Source organism: Ischnura elegans, chromosome 3, assembly GCF_921293095.1.
Source record: "Ischnura elegans chromosome 3, ioIscEleg1.1, whole genome shotgun sequence".
Classification (NCBI taxonomy): domain Eukaryota; kingdom Metazoa; phylum Arthropoda; class Insecta; order Odonata; family Coenagrionidae; genus Ischnura; species Ischnura elegans.
The window spans coordinates 72612938-72634084 of record NC_060248.1 but is presented as its reverse complement, the minus strand read 5'-3'; the positions used below and the strand labels follow the sequence as shown (position 1 = coordinate 72634084).

At 37.5% G+C, this 21147-nt stretch overlaps 1 protein-coding gene across 2 annotated transcripts; it reads right to left on the bottom strand.

The window, feature by feature from the left end:
• Positions 1-144: 144 nt before the first annotated feature.
• Positions 145-20583, bottom strand: LOC124155998. Of its 2 annotated transcripts, none has more exons than XM_046530273.1 (10): positions 19776-20583; positions 16201-19356; positions 15411-15626; positions 14787-14950; positions 14028-14184; positions 10479-10599; positions 9695-9831; positions 8901-8966; positions 8361-8521; positions 145-5865 (listed from the first exon to the last, which is right to left on the bottom strand). In XM_046530273.1, the coding sequence occupies exons 2-10, from the start codon at positions 18634-18636 to the stop codon at positions 4905-4907; spliced, it is 4419 nt and encodes a 1472-aa protein (XP_046386229.1). In that variant the 5' UTR covers positions 18637-19356; positions 19776-20583; the 3' UTR covers positions 145-4904. The 2 variants fall into 2 exon arrangements, with proteins under 2 accessions (XP_046386229.1, XP_046386230.1); XM_046530274.1 differs by lacking the exon at positions 19776-20583 and adding an exon at positions 19469-19618.
• Between the last annotated feature and the right edge of the window lie 564 nt (positions 20584-21147).

Sequence of the window (21147 nt, the reverse complement as noted above, 5' to 3'; positions counted from 1 at the left end):
GAGGTCATTACCATATGGGAAATAGCATGCCTTGGTAATGAATGTCCTTACTAATGAACTTACCCTCTCTTAATTGGCAAGTACTATAAGAACAAACTGCTCCTACTTCTCAAGTTTTTTAAATAATTTTTAAATGCAGTAATTTGGCTGTACATATATTTATTTGTAAATATTTGTTTATGACTTATAAGACAATATGTCAAGAGTTCAAAAAGATATGGTTTTCATTTTTATCCTGAATATGCCATTCTCACCAACACATTTACAACAAAGAAATACAATAAGTAGAGGTACTGATGTTTAGTATTTATATATTTTGTTTAATAGACAAATATATTTGAATATAAAGTAAGAAAGTAATGGAAAATAACGTACATGTAAATATATATATATTACACCAATGACTGTCACTACTCCTTAGAAAATCATTGTCATTTATGAATTAAATAAATGTTTTCAAACATTTTGTACCATGAGTTTCAGTAAATGTCTTCCACAATATATGCATTCATATAAGCTCATCAAGAGAAGCTTAACAAAGTATGTCTTTGGCAGTTCTCTTATACTTGCCTTTCTAACATTAAAATCATCATGATTTCCTAGTACTATTATTACTTCTGACAAAGTGAGGTAGAAACAGCTATAAAATGCACTCAAACCCAGTTTCTTTTCAAAACTGGTAGCATTAAACAAATATAACATAGGTGCAGTTAATCTTCATTATTAAGGATTTCTTTGGATAACATATTTTGAAAACAATTTTAAAACCATAAATCATAAATTTTAATAGTGCATATGCACAAACCCGTAAATGTAAAGAGATAGAACCAACAATTGTAACCAGTTGTTATAAATAACTAGCTTCATTTACATCATATTGTGCCAAATTAAAAATTTTGTTTCAACAAATGGAATTTTTGGACTGCGTGAAACAATATCTAAAATGCCTTATCCCATTATAAACACACCAAAATGCAAATATAAAAATCAATGCAAAGGAATAAACACTTTGCACAAAACTAAAGGATTAAAACTTAACACTTTCACTAACACAATTCCCATAACCTGAATTACTATTTTGGTCAGGATTACTGACACTATTTACTCGTGGAATTAATGCGCTCAAAGGGAAATGATAGACTCAAAAATTGTGATACTTTGACTTGCAAACATGAAAACTTTTAGCAGTAAAAATTTCAAAATGAAAGTATAAAAAACTTGATCAAACCTGAACAAACATAAATTTTCCAATTACAGCAGAGTGCCATAATCGAGAATTCGATTACCAGGTGATTCTAATGACCCATATAATTCTTTATAAGGTACTTCACTGCCTCCCCTAATCTTCCAAAACAATCCTTGAACTTACACAACCATTACTGTTTACATTCCCTTTAGCAGACAGAGGCCAACTTCAAGTCTACAAAATTATTACATTGTGGCCACAATACTTTTTTTCTGCACAATACAATTTACACAACACTGCAGACAATCTATTAACAGAAAAATATTTCTTAATGGCGAGTCTCCAGCACTGCTTGTTTTATCATAAGTTTGAGATTTGGACTGGCGTGATTTCATTCATTTACATCAAGGATTAGGGAACTCTGCGAACACCTATGAATCGACCTTTCACATCAAAACCAAAGGGAGACTCACTAGCTTAAGCTTGGAGTGGAGGTTTACAGTTCAGAAAAAAATATACTTGTGCTTCTCATAGCAAGACAAAAAAATTATAAAGTTTATAAATAAAGAGACATAGCAATTATGAGATTTAGATATTTGATGGAGTACATTAAATGTTTGTAATTGATAGTCATCATTAAAATTTGTAAAAATGCATGATGTTTGAATCAGATAAAATGAAAAATCATTAACTTTTAAATGATACCTTCAGGCAACAACTATTTCTCTGATAAAGGTGCAGACAACATGGTGAACACCTGGTATGAAACAAATCAACATCATTGTGAAAATGATGATTAATGTCTTTCCATCTCATTCAATCATGCCTTAGGATTACTTCCCCTCATTACAACATTTATTGGCACTCTACTGTGCAACCCATTTCTTTTGAGAATACATCAGATGAATTTTACAGATGCCAAATTCTAAAACATTCATTCTATACTGGGAATTGGCACAACATGTGTAAAATTCAGTAATACATAAAAACTTGGCTAACTGATAGTAAAATAAATTCCCAAATAAGAATCCACAATAATGAAGTTTAACTGTCTATCTAGCACTAATGCCCAGCAGAGCCTGAGGCACCTTCGAACAAATCAAGTTGAGCCATTCATTTACATTTCATAATTATCATCAAGCAAGATGATTGGCCATTAGTGCAAAGAGATAAGAAGCATACCAAACCTGAAGATCAAAGCAAAACATACCAAACCCAATCAATTCAATGAAGGGAGACATTGAATGACCAATTTATCAACCATTCAAAAATTGCAATTTAGCATAAAATATGCTTAACTAAATTTAACAATAAGAGATTAATATATAAATAATTATATTATGATCCCATCCCATGGAAACCTTACAAATTTACTGCTACAAAATAGGCTCCATCTATCGCATTACCCAAGATAGGAGCAATTGACACAGTCAAGAATCAAAGCTACTTGGCATGGATATTTCAAACATAAAAATGGCTCAGTAAGGCAGGAGTAAACTATAGGAAGAAGAGTTAGAACTGAAGGAATGAGTTCGACAGGAGCATGAAGTCAGTTCCTAAAAAATCTATCGCGCATCAGCCCATTGGAATGGAGCTGCAAAAACTCATGAGTAGAAATAGAGATGACTAATGAGATAGACAAATGGAAATTCTCTATTGCAGCTTAATGAGGTAGAAACTATATTTCTACATCGCCTGTTTAAAAAAATCCTAGTATGATTACAAAAAATAACTCTGAGAATACCGGATATCGTTAGAAAGTCAGTCATGCCCACATTTATATATATATATATTTATAAATTGTAAGAGGTATAAAAGACATCACGTGCTTTCTTTACAGTACAAATGGAATTAATTTTTATCTCATCGAATTAATTAGGAATTTCCCAGAAAGATGATTCAATATCAAAGTCAAACTGTCCAGGTTAGAAGAATCACAAATTACTATAAAATCTTGCATGCACACCAAAAATAAATATTAACAAATATTGCCCAAATATAGATACCACTCAGTAGCTACTACTAAATCCACAAAGAATAGGTAGTATAAATTTCTATGTATTTATCATCACATTCTCTGTAACATTCCAACATGAGTCTCAAAAACGACTCGGTAAGAGAAATAGTTTCCACTGAGTCTTTCAATCATTTTTAATAGAAAGCAACGGACAGCCAGGCATTTAACTGCTGCTTTATCAAGCAGTTATTGAAAAACATGTGTTTATCAGGAGGTAGCTAAATGAATCAACAAACATCATATAGTGACATATAAGAAGGTTTCAGTAAGTGTTAACAACAAAAGCATGTAAATAGTTAAAATTTCTTTGGAAATTGTGAAAGCATAAGGATGATTTGGTAGAGTAATTCACCTAAATCTTTCGTTCTTTAATAGTTAAAATTTATCAAATGGTAGATATGCCAAGAAACTGCAGTTCACTCAAAATAAAATTGTTCTATGAACTTCTATACACAGCACTCTTATCATGACACTAGTCTATGGAGGACAATGTGAAAAGAGCATATTACTGCAGCTTATACTTTAAAACTAGCTGTTTTGCCAGAACAAATAAGTTTTATCCATTCACAAGAATGATTCCCAGAAACAATAATTTGTACTGAACTAACCAAGTTTTCATCTAATTAAATAATTACACCGCATACAAATGAAATTGCTTACATATCAGCTTCATTACAGCCAACAGGGAAGGGCTAATAATATGATCCCTTAAATATGTTCAACAAAATTAAGCATACATAAATCAAAATACATATAACATGCTTGCGGTACACAAAAGTTAGCTCTTGAGTTTCAATAGCTACTGTTAATTAAAAAGTAAATATGAATGTATAGTTTGAATTGATAACAAAATAAAAATATGGTCACCTATATCCATTAAACTATCAACAACTGGTGCGTGTAGCAGCAATCCTTATTGGGAGGTATTGGCTAATAATAACTGCCCTGAATGTTTTGATTTGTGTTAATTATAATAAGTAAATAATATGTAAGCACTGTATAATGTAGAAAAAAATAAAGCTATTTGTCGGACGTATGGAACAAGAAAACCTCTCCCAAGTTGTACACCCAAATAACTATGGGCTAGACTGACCAAGAAGTACATATGACCACCAGACTTAGCTATGGAAAATTTGTGACTTGAATAATAATGTATATTGGAACTTCCTTTCAAACATCAAAACACACATCCATTCATACACATTCATTCCACCACTCAATAAAGACAAATCAGTTCCTCACATTTGACACCATAGTAATACCCGCATTAAGAGTTGAAACCATAAGACTGGAGCAAAATCCTGATAACTACAGTAGAAGTCTGCATTTTGGCATGAAAATCTGTCACATAGAAAATGGTCAATCATGAATACCCTTCATGATAAATGTTTACAATCACATTTCACTTGTCACAAAGATCAATTAATTTGAAATAAATATTCTTATTGACAGTGAAAAAAGAGGACAAGCCTCACAACCAGTAAAGAACAATCATTAGAAATTGTGAAACATATAAAGTAATTGGTCAACTGTAAAATATAAACTCTGTAGTGAAGAGACCTTCCGATAAAATCATTGTAAATACATTTTTACCTATAAAATGTCTGCTTTGCACGCAGAAGAGGTATTTAGTCATTAAAAAATCCCAATAACAGTGCAATAAATTAAGTCTTTTGGTCCTAGCTGACTGGAATATACATTTTATTCCCCAGCCAACCAATGTGCACCCATGTCACTCACCTGAGACTTTCTCCTCTCATCTTCCTCCACCCCATTATTTCCAACCACATTGCCATCTTCTCCTTCTGAGGCCTCTTGCTTTATGCTCAACAACCCGGGATTACCTGAAGGTCCAGCCCCACTCACACCCGCCACAGCCACACCAATAGGCCCATCACCACCCTCACCAGTTCCACCTGATGTGCCTGTATCCCTACTTTCTTCACCCGTTCCCAATAAGATTCCCTTTGTGTTCTGCATCAAACTTTCAGCAATTGCCTCCACCCGTCTCTTCTTACCCGTAGTGCTTCCTCTTCTCCTTGGAGCACTTGAAGCCACAGAAGCCCTGCTGACCGTGCTCGCTCTCGAGCCCCTAGGCCTACCCGGTGATCGCCTTGGCCTACCTCTGGTCGTTCCCTCTCCTCTGCGACTGGCACTCCTTCCCCTTCCCCTCCTGCCTCTCCTCGCCCCTTCTTCAGCCTCCCTCCCACCGGCCCAAGTCATATCAACAGGCCATGGCTGAGGTGGATCAGCCGAACCCTCCCCATCTGGGCTACCATCACTCTCGTCATCCTCTTCATCATCGTCGTCATCATCATCATCATCGTCGTCCTCCGCCTCACCCCTCGGTACTGCATCACTGCCGGGCACATCGACTCCCCCAACAGTTGCAGCATGGGCTGCAGCTGCTGCCGCTCCCAAAGCCAGTGCCCTCGCAGCAGCCAGCAGAGGTAGCCCTGCCTCCTCCGGGGACATGGCATGGAAGCAGCGCTTGTAGTGAGGGTGCTCTGGTGAGATGTGGTGCTTCTCTAGCAGGTGCCGCCTCAGAGACTTGCGCACGGAGTAAGCCTTGTCACACAGCAAACAGCGCATGTGCTTGAGCCCTGTGTGGGTCATGAGGTGTGCGCGCAATCTGGATTGTTGAGAGAACACCTTCTCGCACCTACAACACACACACCCACACGACACCCATAAAGTTGGACTGGTTAAAAAATTGTTGCTTAAATGAACAGATAATGAAGGTTGAGAAATTAATTTAAAATTTTCAAGACAAATTCAATAGGCTTTGTAATTATAATAACAATGCAAAAAATCATCATTGAGATTAAGTTCCTAAAGGCCCATAAAAAATTGTTGACCACTAGACCAGTAGTAGAACAATAAATGAGTTTAATAAATTTTTGCAATGGCATAGGTAGGAGATTAAGCCTAAAACTAAAATAATTCATTAGTTAATATTCACGTGTTATGTAAATCATACTGTCCATCAACGAAAATTCAAAAAAATTAAGAGATCAAGTGAGGATGGTTATAATGACAGACTAACCAATATATATCACGAACCAACAATAACCCCAACAATGCAAGAAATGAAGAACAAGGAATGCCAGGAGGGTTAAGATTTTTGAAGAGAGAGATATAAAGTCTGTTTAATAGTCTTTATTCAGGTAGCAATAAAGGCTAGCATTATGATAGTTTGTCTAACCACACATGGGGGAAAAGACTAGATCAAATGGAAAAATTTTAGACATGAGAAATTACATTAGATTGATTTAAATGTACAAGTAAACAAACTATTTTTCCAAAAAGTATTTACACAGGTGATTCTTAAGTTTCCTAATTACTTGAAAGATTTTTTCAAGGATAGAAAGTAGGAAGAAACAATTTTACAATAAAAACCAGCTCATAGTTCACATTACTCTTCAGCCATTAAATTGTAAAATGTGTATATTCAAACATAAGCCATTCATCAACCACAAAACCCAATCATCCGAATTATCTATTGACAACAAAGAAATAATTCCAAGTAACGTAAGAAAAAACTTATGAATCACACATAAAAAGGGGGTGAATACCTCAAACTAAGATGATAATTTCTAGGTACAAAGGCAAAGAGAAGCTTTCAAATGAGTGCACACTTAATTAAATTTAAATGACTCAGCTAATCAATTGTCAGAAAAAGAAATATCATAAATAAAAATATGTATATACTCAACATAATAAAATCTTAATTTAAAAAAGTGAAAAAAAATCTTTGACTTCATCATTTAAAATTTACCAAAACAAAATATAATTAGTTCAAAAACAAAAACTCTGTGGCAATAAAATATTTTAACTTATACTTACACCACACAACAAATCAGAAGCCCTTAGTCAAGCACAATTCACAATGCATAACAAGTTAAATATAGTAATTACAGCCTAATCAAAGAGAAAAAATAACATAACACTTCGACAGAAAAGAAGAAGAGAGAGAAAATGTGTCAAAGCCATATGTAACTCAGTACTTGGAATCATTAACATTATTTCCAATGAAATATTATACTGACTTACAAATGACCATTTAACGGAAGACAGGACAAAGTTACAGAGAATAGCTATACAAGGAATATGATTTCTAATTATATGTGCCTGAAATGTGATGTTGACACATTCATTTACTGTGGATGTGAGATTGGAAAGCTTTGCCAATGAGAATCATGAAGAGAACTTACATGCAAACATGGCTTTTAACATGCAAAAATGCCCAGGCTACTTCCACATGCATTTATGGCAGAGGCAAGGCTCGGTTTTGGCCCCAGGAATGTACAACGGTAGTTACAATGCTTTCCAATCCCTCACAAATGAGTTCCAGATTAAATCAACAAACATTTTAATGAAATTTTACTAGCAATACTGAACTTTAAGCTAAAAGAAAGACAGTATTCACAGTACTTTCATGACAAAACCAACTGTGAATCAGTTATGCACTCACAAAAGAAATAAGTTGCATTGCTTTGCAACAAAAAATGCCATTCGTGAGTTTCCCCATGATTTATCAAAAAGAGGCTTGAATGATTGAGGTTAAAAGAGAGGAAAGTTTTCAAAGCACTATAAAAATGGGCTTGAACCCCTTAAGAAACACACAGCTTAATAGAGGAGATGATATAATGCAGTAATATTTATCATCATTTAGCGTCCAAGGGTTTCATTTTCCTTAGGGTTTCATTCCCATTAGTAAATTTACTTCATTAATAGATCAAAGGAGCTCATGGGTCATTGATCCAAGCCACTTTTTGTACTACAGAATCTTTGAATGAGAGAAAGGGGTCGTCTCAATGTAAATATTGAGCTACAACTAGAAACACAGATTTATAAATTTGAGAAATGTGGCAAAGACCAACATCACATGAACCCCTCGAAAATCAATGTGCATGTGGTCAACTTGTAATAAGTGTCCACGTTGACCAAACTTTAAACAACAGTCTTGATTTACACTTGGGGCTCAATAAAGTTCAGGGAATATGCATCCCATCTTCCAGCCGAACAGCACTGACGGTGGGAAGTCGGTGGACTTGTAAGAGTAAGGTTGGGATGAGAAAAAGGAGACAAAATGGAAAAATATGACTTGGGCATGGCTGGGAAAAAGGGGGGATAAAAGGCATGGCAAGAACTCACAGGGGACAGGGAAATGCGTTGGACGGCTCGTGGACAATGGTGATGTGGCGCTGGAGGTACTTCTCACTGTTGAAACCTTTTCCACACTGAGGACATAGTATCTGGGTCTGGCGGTTGTGGATGACTCTATGCTCTTTCAGAGCAAAGCTGTTGGTGAACGACTGCAGATTTCCAGTAAGGTAGCATCACATTGCACAGGTTCACCCAGAGGGAAAACATGAATTGGAGTGTAAAAAAATAAGAGATTTAAATACACATAATTTTCATCTACTTTAATAATAATCATTTTCAGTACAGTAAAATTCAAATAATTTTTCTTTTACTAGTCAAAAAATATATTTCCATTTCAATGTTCAAAAAATAAACTTAGGGCAGCAAAGTGCAATTTTATAAATAAACTCCACTGATTGCATAAATTAAATCAAAGACCACATTCTTCATTGACTTCCTCACTTTTTGGACTTTGATTCTCCAATTTATAAAATTAAGATATTTCAGGTTTGAAAGTATGGGAAATCAAATTTGCCTCAATCAACTTACCTTTCCACAGATTTCACAGTTTATTAAGCCTTCTCCCGTATGCTTCCTTATGTGATACTTTAATTTCTGAAAAATTAAGGAAACATCATGAGACAATCAGACCATAAATATAGGATCACTCTCTCATTTTAGCATTTGACCTATTTGTATCCATGCTCATTATTAAGATCCTGTTTGTATTCATGCAATGTTATTTATTCAAAAATAAATATGACATTCTAAGAAAATCTGAAAAAAATATATTGAATAATAGTAATTAGTTACATTTATACCTTTTACTGAAGGTTCACCCACACTAAATATACCACAAACTGAATTTCAACTTATATTTGACAAGATTGTACAACTTACTATGTACTTATTTATACTTAATAGACATAGGTATTTCCTATCATTCCCTTCTTTACTCTTTTAAAATCAAACACTTGGCTTCTAGACTTTCCTTCAAGGTAAGAAAAAGAGAATCAGCTGGTATGAATTCGTATACACAAAGGATCTAGAAATTTTTTTAAACTGTCCCATTTTATTTGTGTAGTTTTAAATGTAATGCTTTGGTTAGTACCAATATCTTGCCTGTAATTATGTTTTGCCTTGAAAATGTAGCCAATTGAACTATTATAAATTAACTTCCACATTTTACCACAAAAATCAAAAATAAAGTGGTAAATAATTTTGGCCTCCTCAAGACTCATAGACTTAGGAATATTATCATTCCCAAAGAATTCCGATAGTGAACTTGGATAACATGCACAATAATAAAATAAGCAGGAACAGAACAGCATGATTCACAATACCTGTTTCTTGGAGAAGGTTTGTCCACAATAGGGACAGCTACAAGTCTCCTCACGAGTATGAACACGTATGTGAGAATTGCAGGCGCCCTTGTCAGAAAATCGTTTGTCACAATGTGTACACTTGTATGGCTTCTCTCCTATAAAAATAAAATGAACACAGACAGTGATTAACAATAAAGCCTAAATATACAATCTAAACAATTGGGTGAACATAAGACCACCCCATTACTTTTCTTCCAGAGCAATCAGGCAAAAAGGGGTGGACCATAACCATAGATAACACAGAAACAAAATTCCAGTGATGCAATTTTCAGCCTTTCAATTATAAATAGGAAGTCCATCTCTTTCTTTCTCTTTCGTTATCATTACAACAAAAAAATCTCTCAGAAACTACCGATCCATTTCAAATACATATCAGTTTGTCCCTTACAAGTACTCATCTGCAAGGGTACTGCCATCTATGATTGACAAGGCTAGAGTTTAACGAGGCATGAGTTATCATGTACCAATTTAAAGTTAACTTTATCCTAACAAGGGCTCTTTTACCACAAAAATGCACCATCAATTTACACAGAAGCGATGTGAATGGTTCCCGAAAGCCAATCAGGGTGTGATATTGATGGCCCATTAATTTAGACTATTAGTTCTTAAGGACTGATCTGTGTTAGGAACAAATTTTAACTGCTTCTCTGCTTTACTCTTTACTTTCGTCTCCATACCCCTGCGTGACTGCTCAATCATATTACCACAAACCCTTTTACGAAAAAAAATAACTTTTACCAACCTGTATGAATTCTGATGTGTCGTACAAGGTTTGAGCGTTGTACGAACTCCTTTGGGCAATGAGGGCACTTGTGGCGAGGTCCATTGTGTATTAAAAGATGCTCATTGTAACTGTCTTTCCTCTGAAAAAAGTAATAAAATCAAGAAATTGATCATAAGAATACTCAACTTCACATCACCACTTATCATTTTATACACAAACCTTGCCAAAAATATAAGCAGTAGAAACTCTTATTTAAGAATTTTTTGGAAATAAAAATTTCCAACCAACTCTACATTTCCTTGAAGGGAAATTTCCAGGTCCCACAGAAGCGATGAATTAAGAGAATATTTTGCAGAATGGATGGATATGGGAATTTGTTTTTCCCCCACAACATAAAGGACTTAAATAAATGTTAGTCGTAGCTTTGTTTGAGCATTTGCTTTTTATATGTAAATGGCTCATGTCCTAACACCCCCCCTCCTCCCCCCGCCACGGGGCGTACAGACAGCGTTACCCAGATGTTAAGCGAATTAGGCTGGGAGCCATTGGAGACTCGGAAGGCTGCGCGCTAGGCTTAGATTGCTTGAACAATTGAGAATGGATCTTTAAGAGCGACACAGAGAACATAATATTAGAGCCACACTATATTTCCAGGTCCGATAGAAGCGATAAATTAAGAGAGATGTTTTGCCGAACGGATAGATATGGGAATTCGTTTTTCCCCCGAACCATAAAGGACTTTAATAAACGCTAGTACCAACCTCTTTAAAGTACAGTGGAACCTCGTTAAAGCGAGTACGGGCTATAGCGACACCCCCGCTATTACGAGAGATAGCCGATGCACCGTCAATTGACCCTATAATAAGCGTGTTAAAAAATTCGTTTTTACGAGACCCTTTCGGTGTTGGCTCTCGCCATAGCGAGGATTTCACCGCCGGAAGACTTTCATCAAGACTCCTTAACCTCTGTAATTGCTAGCGATCTGTTAGAAATGAAGTTAATGGAGTGCTCAGTCTCAAATTTACTTGGTAAACTGTCGTTCGATAAATATAATGATTGACGAAACAATGCTCTGCATGATTTTTATTCAGTGCGGCGCTTATAAATTGTTTGAATAGTTAGTCGTTATTTGAGTAAGGAAATTTAGTGATGCAAAAAAACATCGCCTTTCGTCTGTATTTATGTTTACGTTTATCGGATAGATGTTTATCTGTCGCCGCACCACTCCTGTTCCTGTATATCTGTTCGCAACAGGTATATTGGCTATTATTTGCTCCACCTCCGGTAAAGCAACAATTCGCTATAGCGAGTGTTTATTAGTGCACCGTGGGGTGTCGTTATATCGAGGTTGCACTGTACTTCATTTTTTTTTTTAGCTGTAAACGGCTGGTTTCCTAACACCCCTGCCACACACCTTTTAGGCGGCTTACGGGGTATTATATAGATGTAGATAAATGTAGATGCCACATGCCTTTTTGGGCAGCTTGCGGGGTAGTACAGCCGGCTCCTGATCATCTGGCTGTGGTTTATCCGTGTTGCAGATTATTCGTGTATGAGTTTAGACGGTGACCATGTAGTTCCTGACGTCTCACCATGGATTAAGGATGCATGGTTTTCGGAAACCAGGTATTATGTGGAGCAGTAGGAATAAGAGTGCAATCATGTTATCGCCACTAAAAAGATTGCGGTTGGGAAAAGAAAGATATCTAAAATAACTGACAATGAGCGTGAATATTGGTACATTTTTTGATTTACGAAAATTGTGAAAATTACATGAAATTAAAGTGAAATTTTGGTTTATTTGTTTTTTCCGATTATTCGTGCTGCCTCTCCCCATCATTAGCCCGTTTAATCAGGAGATTGCTGCATGTAGATGAATAGTGGGAGTCAAACACTCCAAATTTAAGATAAAATTTTATTTACATGGGAGGAAGAATGATGTGAAAGAGAAGAAACAAGGAGGTTTGAAAAGATTAGCTGACAAATGAATTAAGTGGGCAGCTGCGTCAAACCAATGTCAGGATTGTTGATCAATGATGATAATACACAGGAGACCCAATTTTGCAGGGCCCTGAAACTGTTGAACCATGAAATTTGAATAATTATGCTAGCCTTGCTCCTTCAAAGGAAGGGCCATCCAAAAGTTGAGGATAGTTGAAGTAGAGATATCATACCCAGGAAAATTTTGAGGCTTGGCTATGTGAAGTGACTATTGAATTAGAGTAGGAAGCTAACTTGTTTTTCAGTTTGATAAAGGCAAGGAGAGAAGGCGATCACAAGCCCTCTGGTTGAAAATGCCAAGCCCTTCTTTACTGTCCAACTGGGAAGCTCCCGCATTTCCACGGTCAATGGCCGAATGACAGGACTTCATAAAACTGAATCACACCAGGGGAATGGCTAGATAGTAAATGAATCGGTGAACTGGAGGTTAGCAACTTGGAGATTCTATTGCATAGTTTTCCTGTATGCATGGTCGGGACTGGGAGAGAAAAAATCAAGAAATTTTAAAAAGTCCGCCATGAAATTTTCTCCACATTCATATTTTAATATGGAACTCTAGCCATCAAAAAACAGATTTAAGCCCATTCACCAAAATAATTCAGTCAGAGGATGAAATAGGATAATATTGCTATGCACCAGCCACCTGTTGGTCCCTACTCTTAAAAAATTCCCACACTCTCCCAATTCCATTCTTATTCTTAGCTTAGTTTGGAAGATAGGTTCATTCTCACGCTCTATGCAGAGGCCACCTGTTGTTTGCCTAAATCACATTTTTTCATTTCTACACACTAATGCCCATGATTCTAATGATTATATAACTATGGTCAAGGGACGCTTGAGAGTTGCGACCTGGCGACCACCTTTTTCCTGTTTTTAATGAGGTCGGTATTCCCCCTGTCATATCATTATGTGCACTTTTCTCAGCGTGGGTAATGAATCACTAAAAGGTTGAGACGTAGAGGTCATGAGAATATGATGTAAATCCCCTTTCCACTTTCTTGACAAAACGGTTGGGCTATAGAATGTTCTAGAAGCTTTTAGGACAACCAAAGGTATATATACCCATGTCCTGCCGGAAACGGGCTCTCACTCTCTCTTGCTGTCGGTGTCTCTTTGGCCATCCGTAACTTTGTCATCACTGTCTCGCTATTCTGCCGACCAACGGCGCGCTGCTCTTCATCTCTGTTAACCACCACCTTGCCGATCGTGCCACACCTTATTTCATCGACTAGTCACTATGTTCTTCAACGAGTAAGACAAATATGTACTTTCCTATGTCTGTAAATTAAGTGGACTTCACTTAACAACTGGTGTCTATTTCTTTTTGCAACCACCTCTGAGGTATGAAGATCGCAACACCTGAGTTAAACTATGTCCCTAGTCTGTGAGCTTTTCTCGGCACACAACAATATATCATTGGATGAATTTCAAAGCATTAGTAAAAAATAAAGGGATTTCAAAGCTTAGCTTTTGGTGTGTAGAGCATAAATCTTACATTACTAAGAGTATCACTGGGAACTAAAATGAACCCTCAACATGAGGCATTCTACAAAACATTCCACCTACCGTAAATTCTTTGCCACAGTGCTCACAGCGAGATATTCCTGTACCCGTGTGAAGCTGTCGATGACCATACATTCCTGATTTTGATGCAAAGCCCTTACCACAATCTGGACAATGGTAGGGGCTTTCATTCTCATGGTCAATTTGGTAATGGAGTTTCCTATTGTGAAAAAAATAAGTTTTAAGAAGGATAAGGTACGTAAAATGATTTAGAAGTCCAAATGCAACAAATAACTCATGACTCAACTGGCTACTGGGGTCCTTACCATCAAAAGGTTATGAATTTAAAAATTCCAAAGCAACTAACCATGGGCAAAGAGAAATCTACCCTTGACAGGCAACAGAAGGTAACAGAGAGAAGGGTAGGACGGATAGTAAGGAAAAGTAAAAAAACGAAAAAAATAGGATATGAAACCAAACCAAAAATATCATTTGCCAAGCAATTGATTGCATGGTTATACTTAATACTCCAAAGACTTTAATTCTTCCCTTCTTTACACCAACAATTTCTTAGCTGTTACTCTCAGAGAAGTCACTGACACCATAGGTAGCCTAACCCTATCCCATACCAATCCTAACCCTACTAAAAAAATTTGTGATTAAATGAAAGAAAACAAAATCCTTTTCAGAAAAAATCATATTTCCCAATAAAAACAAATTTACACTAGATCTTTCATCAACTGCGCAACAGAACTATAGTTATATAACTATGTATTATTCCTTTGTAATAAGATACATAATTTAAAAAATGTATAATCCTACCTTTCATCTTTGGAGTCAAATCTCTTCTGACATATACGACATCGGAAACCTACTTTAGTTGTCTTGCTATGCTTCATTCTATAATGTATTCCATACGCACGCTTACTCCACAATACTTTTCCACACAGAGAACATTCTCGGCGACGAGATTCAGAATGCACAACCTGTGAATAAAACAACACAGTGAAATCCGGATGATCATCATAGGCAATTAAAATAGTACGGTATGTTGCCAGGATATGGAAGTCGTGCCTAGTAAAGAGACTGAGCCATGGGGGATAGCAGGCACACAATATTATTTTACTGATAGGTTAACAGATACCGTATTTGTCTGAATATTCAAAAATGCCCATGGTAAAAGTAAAGGGGGACTACATTCATACCCATTTTTAAATTTTTTTTCCTGAAACTCAAGCCTCAAAATTAGAGGGGGGGGGGGACAATATTCAGAAGGGAATAAAAGGGAAGAATATTCAGAGAAATACGGTAAATGGGAAACCGCCAAAATATAATTTGAGAAAGAAATAAGAAGGAAAAAATGAGGAGGGAAACTAGCTTGATAAAGAGGAAAGGATGTTTTGGAAAGATATTATTTCGGTTAAGGGTGAGAAATGAGTGACTTACTTTGGCATGTTGTCTCAGGGTTTTCCTTGTTTTTAATACAGAGGGGCAAAAGCGACAATTATACACAATTGCCCCTGGGTGTTTAACTCGTGAATGATCTTTCAGGGCACCTAATCGAGGGAAAAGCACAAGACAGCGCCGACACTTAAAGACCATTCTTTTGTCATATGGCAATTCATCTGGATGAGCTGCTTCCAAGTGTCGCCGCACACAAACCTGTGATGAGAGAAAATCATTTACAGGAGTTAAAATTTAAGCTATGAAAACAAATTTAGGAACATTTTAAAATCCATTCAATGAATCTTGTAGAAATAACACCCAATAAAAATCCCTTGTTAGCAAGATAATAAAATCAAGGAAGAGCAATTCAAGATAATTGAATGCTTGACAGCGGGAACTTTAAGATATTCTCCTTGGCCTTTACATCAGATTAGGTCTTCAAAAATGGCCTCTCAATCTTGATGCAAGACTCATTCATCCACATACTGGCTGTTACAGAGAACCTGACCTAGTGGATATCCCACCATACATTTTTTCAACTTGAGAGCCACAAAACTACCAAATTATTTTTTGGAGGAAACTTCTAAACCTATTAAAATCAAAGAGCAAGTGAATTTCTCTGAAATTAAGGTAAAGCATTCTTCCACCAAGGTAACCTTAAACATTCAGGCCTCCTCCTAGAAAAATTGATAGATAATTAACTTACTGGCAATTCCCCAACTATACCACGAAACAGAGCAACAAAAAATATGCCTTAAAATTCCACACTGAAAATATTTGATCCACCTACCCTGCTTGAAAAGGTGTCATCACAAGCATAGCATCTGTAAAATGACTCTCGCTCCTCTTGATGGACCCCAACTTCATGACCACTTCGTTCCCACCTGCTCTGAAGCTGAAGGGAACAAAAGCGGCATGCTCGAGGAGATCGGAGGGCTTTGGGCTCTTCCTTTTCTTTTGATTCTTCCGCTCCTCCAAATGTCATTCGATGGACTGCCTGCAGATGGAGGCGGTATTCATCTCCACTGTCAAACTGCCGTGGACATAATTCACATTCCAGAGGCTCTAATGACTGACTTTCAGCAGCAGGAATCCCTGCCACAGCATCATCCACTCTCTCTACCTTCACAGGAGGTACAAGCGTATCATCTTCATCCCCACTACTAGCATCCCCTATCAACAACTCAACATCATGCGGGTCAATGTCAGCCTCTCCTAAGTCAGTGTCAAGAGCATTTGGGGGAACAATATCATCGTCATCATCTTCACCAGCATCCATCCCTGAGAAGTCCATACCCCCAACATAACTTTCCATATCTTCAAAATCAATAGATGATCCTCCCTCATCACTCGAATCATAATTTCCCTCTTCTCCCTTCTCCCCCATACTTAGATCTTCCCCATCAATTCCTGTATCCTTAGCAGCAGGATCAGCGGCTCGTTCTAAAGCAGCAGCTACAGCAGACAATGTAAAGAGAGCAGGTCCTAAAGTAAGACTATGATTTTGCAGATGTTCAAACAGTGAATGGATATCTTTCTCCAGGGTCACACCACTTTGCTCTCCACAAAGGGCACAAGTAACTATTGGTCCAGGGCGGATAAGGTCATCACAGACAATGGGAGGGTCTGCATTGCCAGTTCGTTGCCACCCGTGCTCTGTTATCATGTGCTTTTCATACCCACTAGCACCATCTGCAACAGGAGCACGACAGAAAGGACATGGTACACCTCCAAGTTCAGGCCACAAGGCAGTAGATAATGGGCAAACTGAGTCTGCATGTTTATTAAGATCTTCCTCGGAGTCAGTGGTGTAACCACAAGATCGACAGAATGGCTTTTTCAAACAAAATACCATGTGTGCCTGCTTTGGAGTTGTGGTCACATCACCTTCTGTTGGGTAAGCAGAACCACAAACAGTGCATGATGTTTCCTCCTCTTCCTCATCCTCATATGCTTCCTCAGTGGTGGATGGAGCAGCAGTAGTGGATGCTGCCTTTATTTGACGAACATTAGATGTTGTTTGTATGGGAGGAGGCATAACATCAGGGTCTTCTTCTTCATCGTCATCATCTCCTCTGTCTGGACTACGGGCAGGAGGAGCACCGGCTATCACAACCCTACCAAGCTCCTGCCACAGGAGGTCGACCAAACAAGGCAGTGAGAGGCGATGATAGGAGAAAAAGTGTCCAAAAAGGTCTGTTTTCCTGCGCTCTTTACCACAAAGCCGACACATGAATGACCATGCACCATCTGCATCTTCGATTAAATTAGGTAAAATCGCAGTTTCCTCTATTTCACCCTCAATTTCAGCCGGAACTTCAGGAGATCCCCATTCACCAACTGTTTCATCATCATAGTCTTCCCTAACACAGAAGTGTTTGCGACGCACATGAAGAGCATATGAAGCCCGAGGTCTGACTAAAACACCACATAACAGACAAGTACAAACATCATGTGCGGCTGAGAGATGTCTTGCTAAGGCCACTGCATTCTGGAAAGGTCTTTTACATGTTTCACAAACAGGAGGTAAGTGATTGGCTTTACGGTGTTCCTCTTCCTCATCAGCGGAAGGGAAAACAGCTGAACAGTGGCGGCAATGGTGCATCCCATGATTCATTACCTCATGGAGTACCAACTTTTCTCTCATTAAGAACCATTGGCCACATATTGGACATGCATGGGGGCGTGTTTGATTAATGGATGGTGAGGTAGTATAACGCTTTTTCGATGATGATGGCTGTTGCTCCTGCTGATGTTGTTGTTGTTGCTGCTGCTGTTGCATTAACTGAATGGCCACCTGTTGCAAACCGATGATAGAACTGAGAGGAGGAAATGATGTGGAAGGAATGCTACAGCTGCAGGGCCTACCCGATGGATCCCTTCCTGATCCAAGGCAAACACTACACTCAAGGCCTGAAGGAGCAATTTCTTTTTTCTTCTCATGCTGAATCTTTCTTTTCACGTGAGCACCTGATGGCTTGTGTCTCAAAATTTTGGAATGCCGAACTCTTCTTGGGCTACTGTCTCCGCTATCGCTTTCGCCTTGACTTCCACTTTCCTCATCATTGCCTCCACGATCACTACCTACATCTCCCTCTCCTGTTTTCATCTTAACACCAAGGGTCTTCCGCCCATAAGTTCGATTCTCTGGCAGCAAAGCAATTGGTACGCTAGAATACCTCCTGGGCCTTCCAGAAGTTCCACCATCTTCAAGATCTTCATTCATTATAGACCAAATCGACTAATACACTCAACCCACCTAGGCATTATTTACAAATGAGTCTCATAAGTCCACTCATATCATTAACAGCAGACTAACTGCCTAAAGCTATATCTTAACCCGTGAATATTTTCTGCATTAAAAATACGTGATGTTGCACTCACAATTCAACCCCACATATCTACTGATTTTATCATTTGCTTATACTTTTAATTTGCCTTTTCTTTGCGAAGGAGTAAAGAAAAAAATAGCATTCATTTGCAAAATATTGCAGGCAGAGGTACTAATCATCATCGTGGCAGCATTGGACAGAACTTCCATTCACTCGTCAACTCATACCAGAACATTGCTTACTTATAAACCTCTGACGCCTCTCTATAATCAATTGAACCTCTCATTTCATTAATGTTTAACTCGAATTTAAGGTTTGCATATAGATAGATATATATCACCCGAGTAGCTATTAAAAAATAACTGCGAGAACTTTACTTTCCGAATTCAAAACAAATTGAAAAAGCCTTCCAACCTTAAACTAATATGATTTTTTTAAATTTCACGTTCAGTATATGCAAGCTGACTGCCTGTAAATAGGACTAGTAAATAAACTTTACAATATGAATTATTGATTCTCCCTGAGACATTCTTGGATATGTGAGTCTTCCGACTGCTAAAACATGACTGTTATTAAGCACCACAAAATCTTCGAGATACATGCAGCAGCCAACACTGAAAGACAGAGAGAAAATATTTTACCAAACATAAACCAAATACATGAAACTTAGCAATGAAAACCGTTTGCTAGACTGAAGTCATCTAGTCCGAGAAAAACTCTACGAACATTAGAATGATCCGAACGAAACGGAATTATTGACCATTATTACCGCCCAAGTAACACGCATAAGTAGATCAAATAATCATATCTCAGCAAAACATGGAACATTTCATAAGACGCACAATAAATATTGGCTACGGGTTCGATGCCCGGTTCGGGCAGCCATGTTGTTGCAACTGGCCTTTGTCAACTCGATATTCATTATTAAGAACTACGCCGTTACCTGAGCATAAAGACAAACAAATATGGCTCTTAAGATAAGAGGCATACCAGGCGACAGTTTACGAGGAATTATTTCAAAATATTTACTTACATTTGCATTAAAACAAGCCCAAAGTTGGAGAGGCTGACTGGACCCGCTCCCGAACCCCCCCAAGACTCACTGAACGCACCGAGCTAAACAACAGCATAACCAACGCCCTCATACTTCCATTCCTTCCATTCGCAGATAATTCTTGTGTATCAATTGATTCGTGGTTTGTATCGCAATGTATAGGGGGCATAGTAGTACTAAGTACGAATTAAACTTGAGATAATTGCTAATTGTTTTGAGCTTTATGTGTTTAAAGGGTTTTATTTGCTTATGCCAATAAATAATTCTTCGGCCTGCAATGGGAACGTGGGAATCAGCAGTTTCTCCTGACTCGTAAACGAGGACATGAAGCGGTAGTCTCAGTGACGCAGTATAAATCTTCTAAGTATTTATTTCCCGGGAGGATTATTCTTCATCATGATCTGTTGATCTATAATTTGACACCACCCTTTCTGATACATTATGTAAATTATTAATGAATGAATATGTGAAAGTGATCTTGTGTTAAGCATATTTCTTTATAATTTACATTCGTCGATGAAGATAGTGTAGTATTGCAGTTTGTTTTTTACATCGCACGTGGAAAGCTGAGCAATCCCTGACAGCGTGCCAGTGCTGGCTCTTTTGGTATTATTTTTTATCCCCTATGTTCCGTCTTTTATCTGTTTAGTTGCTCTCGGTCAGAAATAAGTGTGACGGAGTGTTAATGTAAGCATTTATGGTATAATTGTTACTGTGCCTTTACCCGATTGCTTTGTCACTTCAATTACATCCACCACTTTGAACAAAATGGTCGTGAGATCAACGTGCCAATTATGATATGCATGCGGTTCGAGAAATGGGGTCGCGCAGGTGCATCTGTTGCATTGCGCAAATTGTATCTGAAGCAGGTTCGAAAAAAATCGCTAATTCTTCGATACTATATGAGTGGCTGCTTGTGTGAAAGACAGTATGAAGCCTTTTAATTGGCGCTTTTAACATTCCTTGGTGTCAAATATTTTTTCTTTGTTGACATATACAAAAATGTTTCCCATGAGTAATAGTAGTATTTATTATATCGTTATATTGCTGTCGTGGTGATAGAGGAGTACGTTAGCAAATTCTGTTGCGATTCTTTTTCTTAACTTTGCATTGAATACTATTATGTGAGCAGTTTTTGTCTTTGAACTTTTTCGTCCCGTTGAGTTTTGTAGTTTTCAGAGAATGTAAGGTTGAGCATGAAAGAATTATGCTAGGAATAGTATCTTGAGGTCGTGGATCCAATTTCAATTAACTCACGTATTTGTTTTACTTTATGCTTTGGCACTGGGCTATGAATTGAAACTGGTGCTGAAATAAAAATATTATTGTATGTACATGCTTCCTTAAAGGC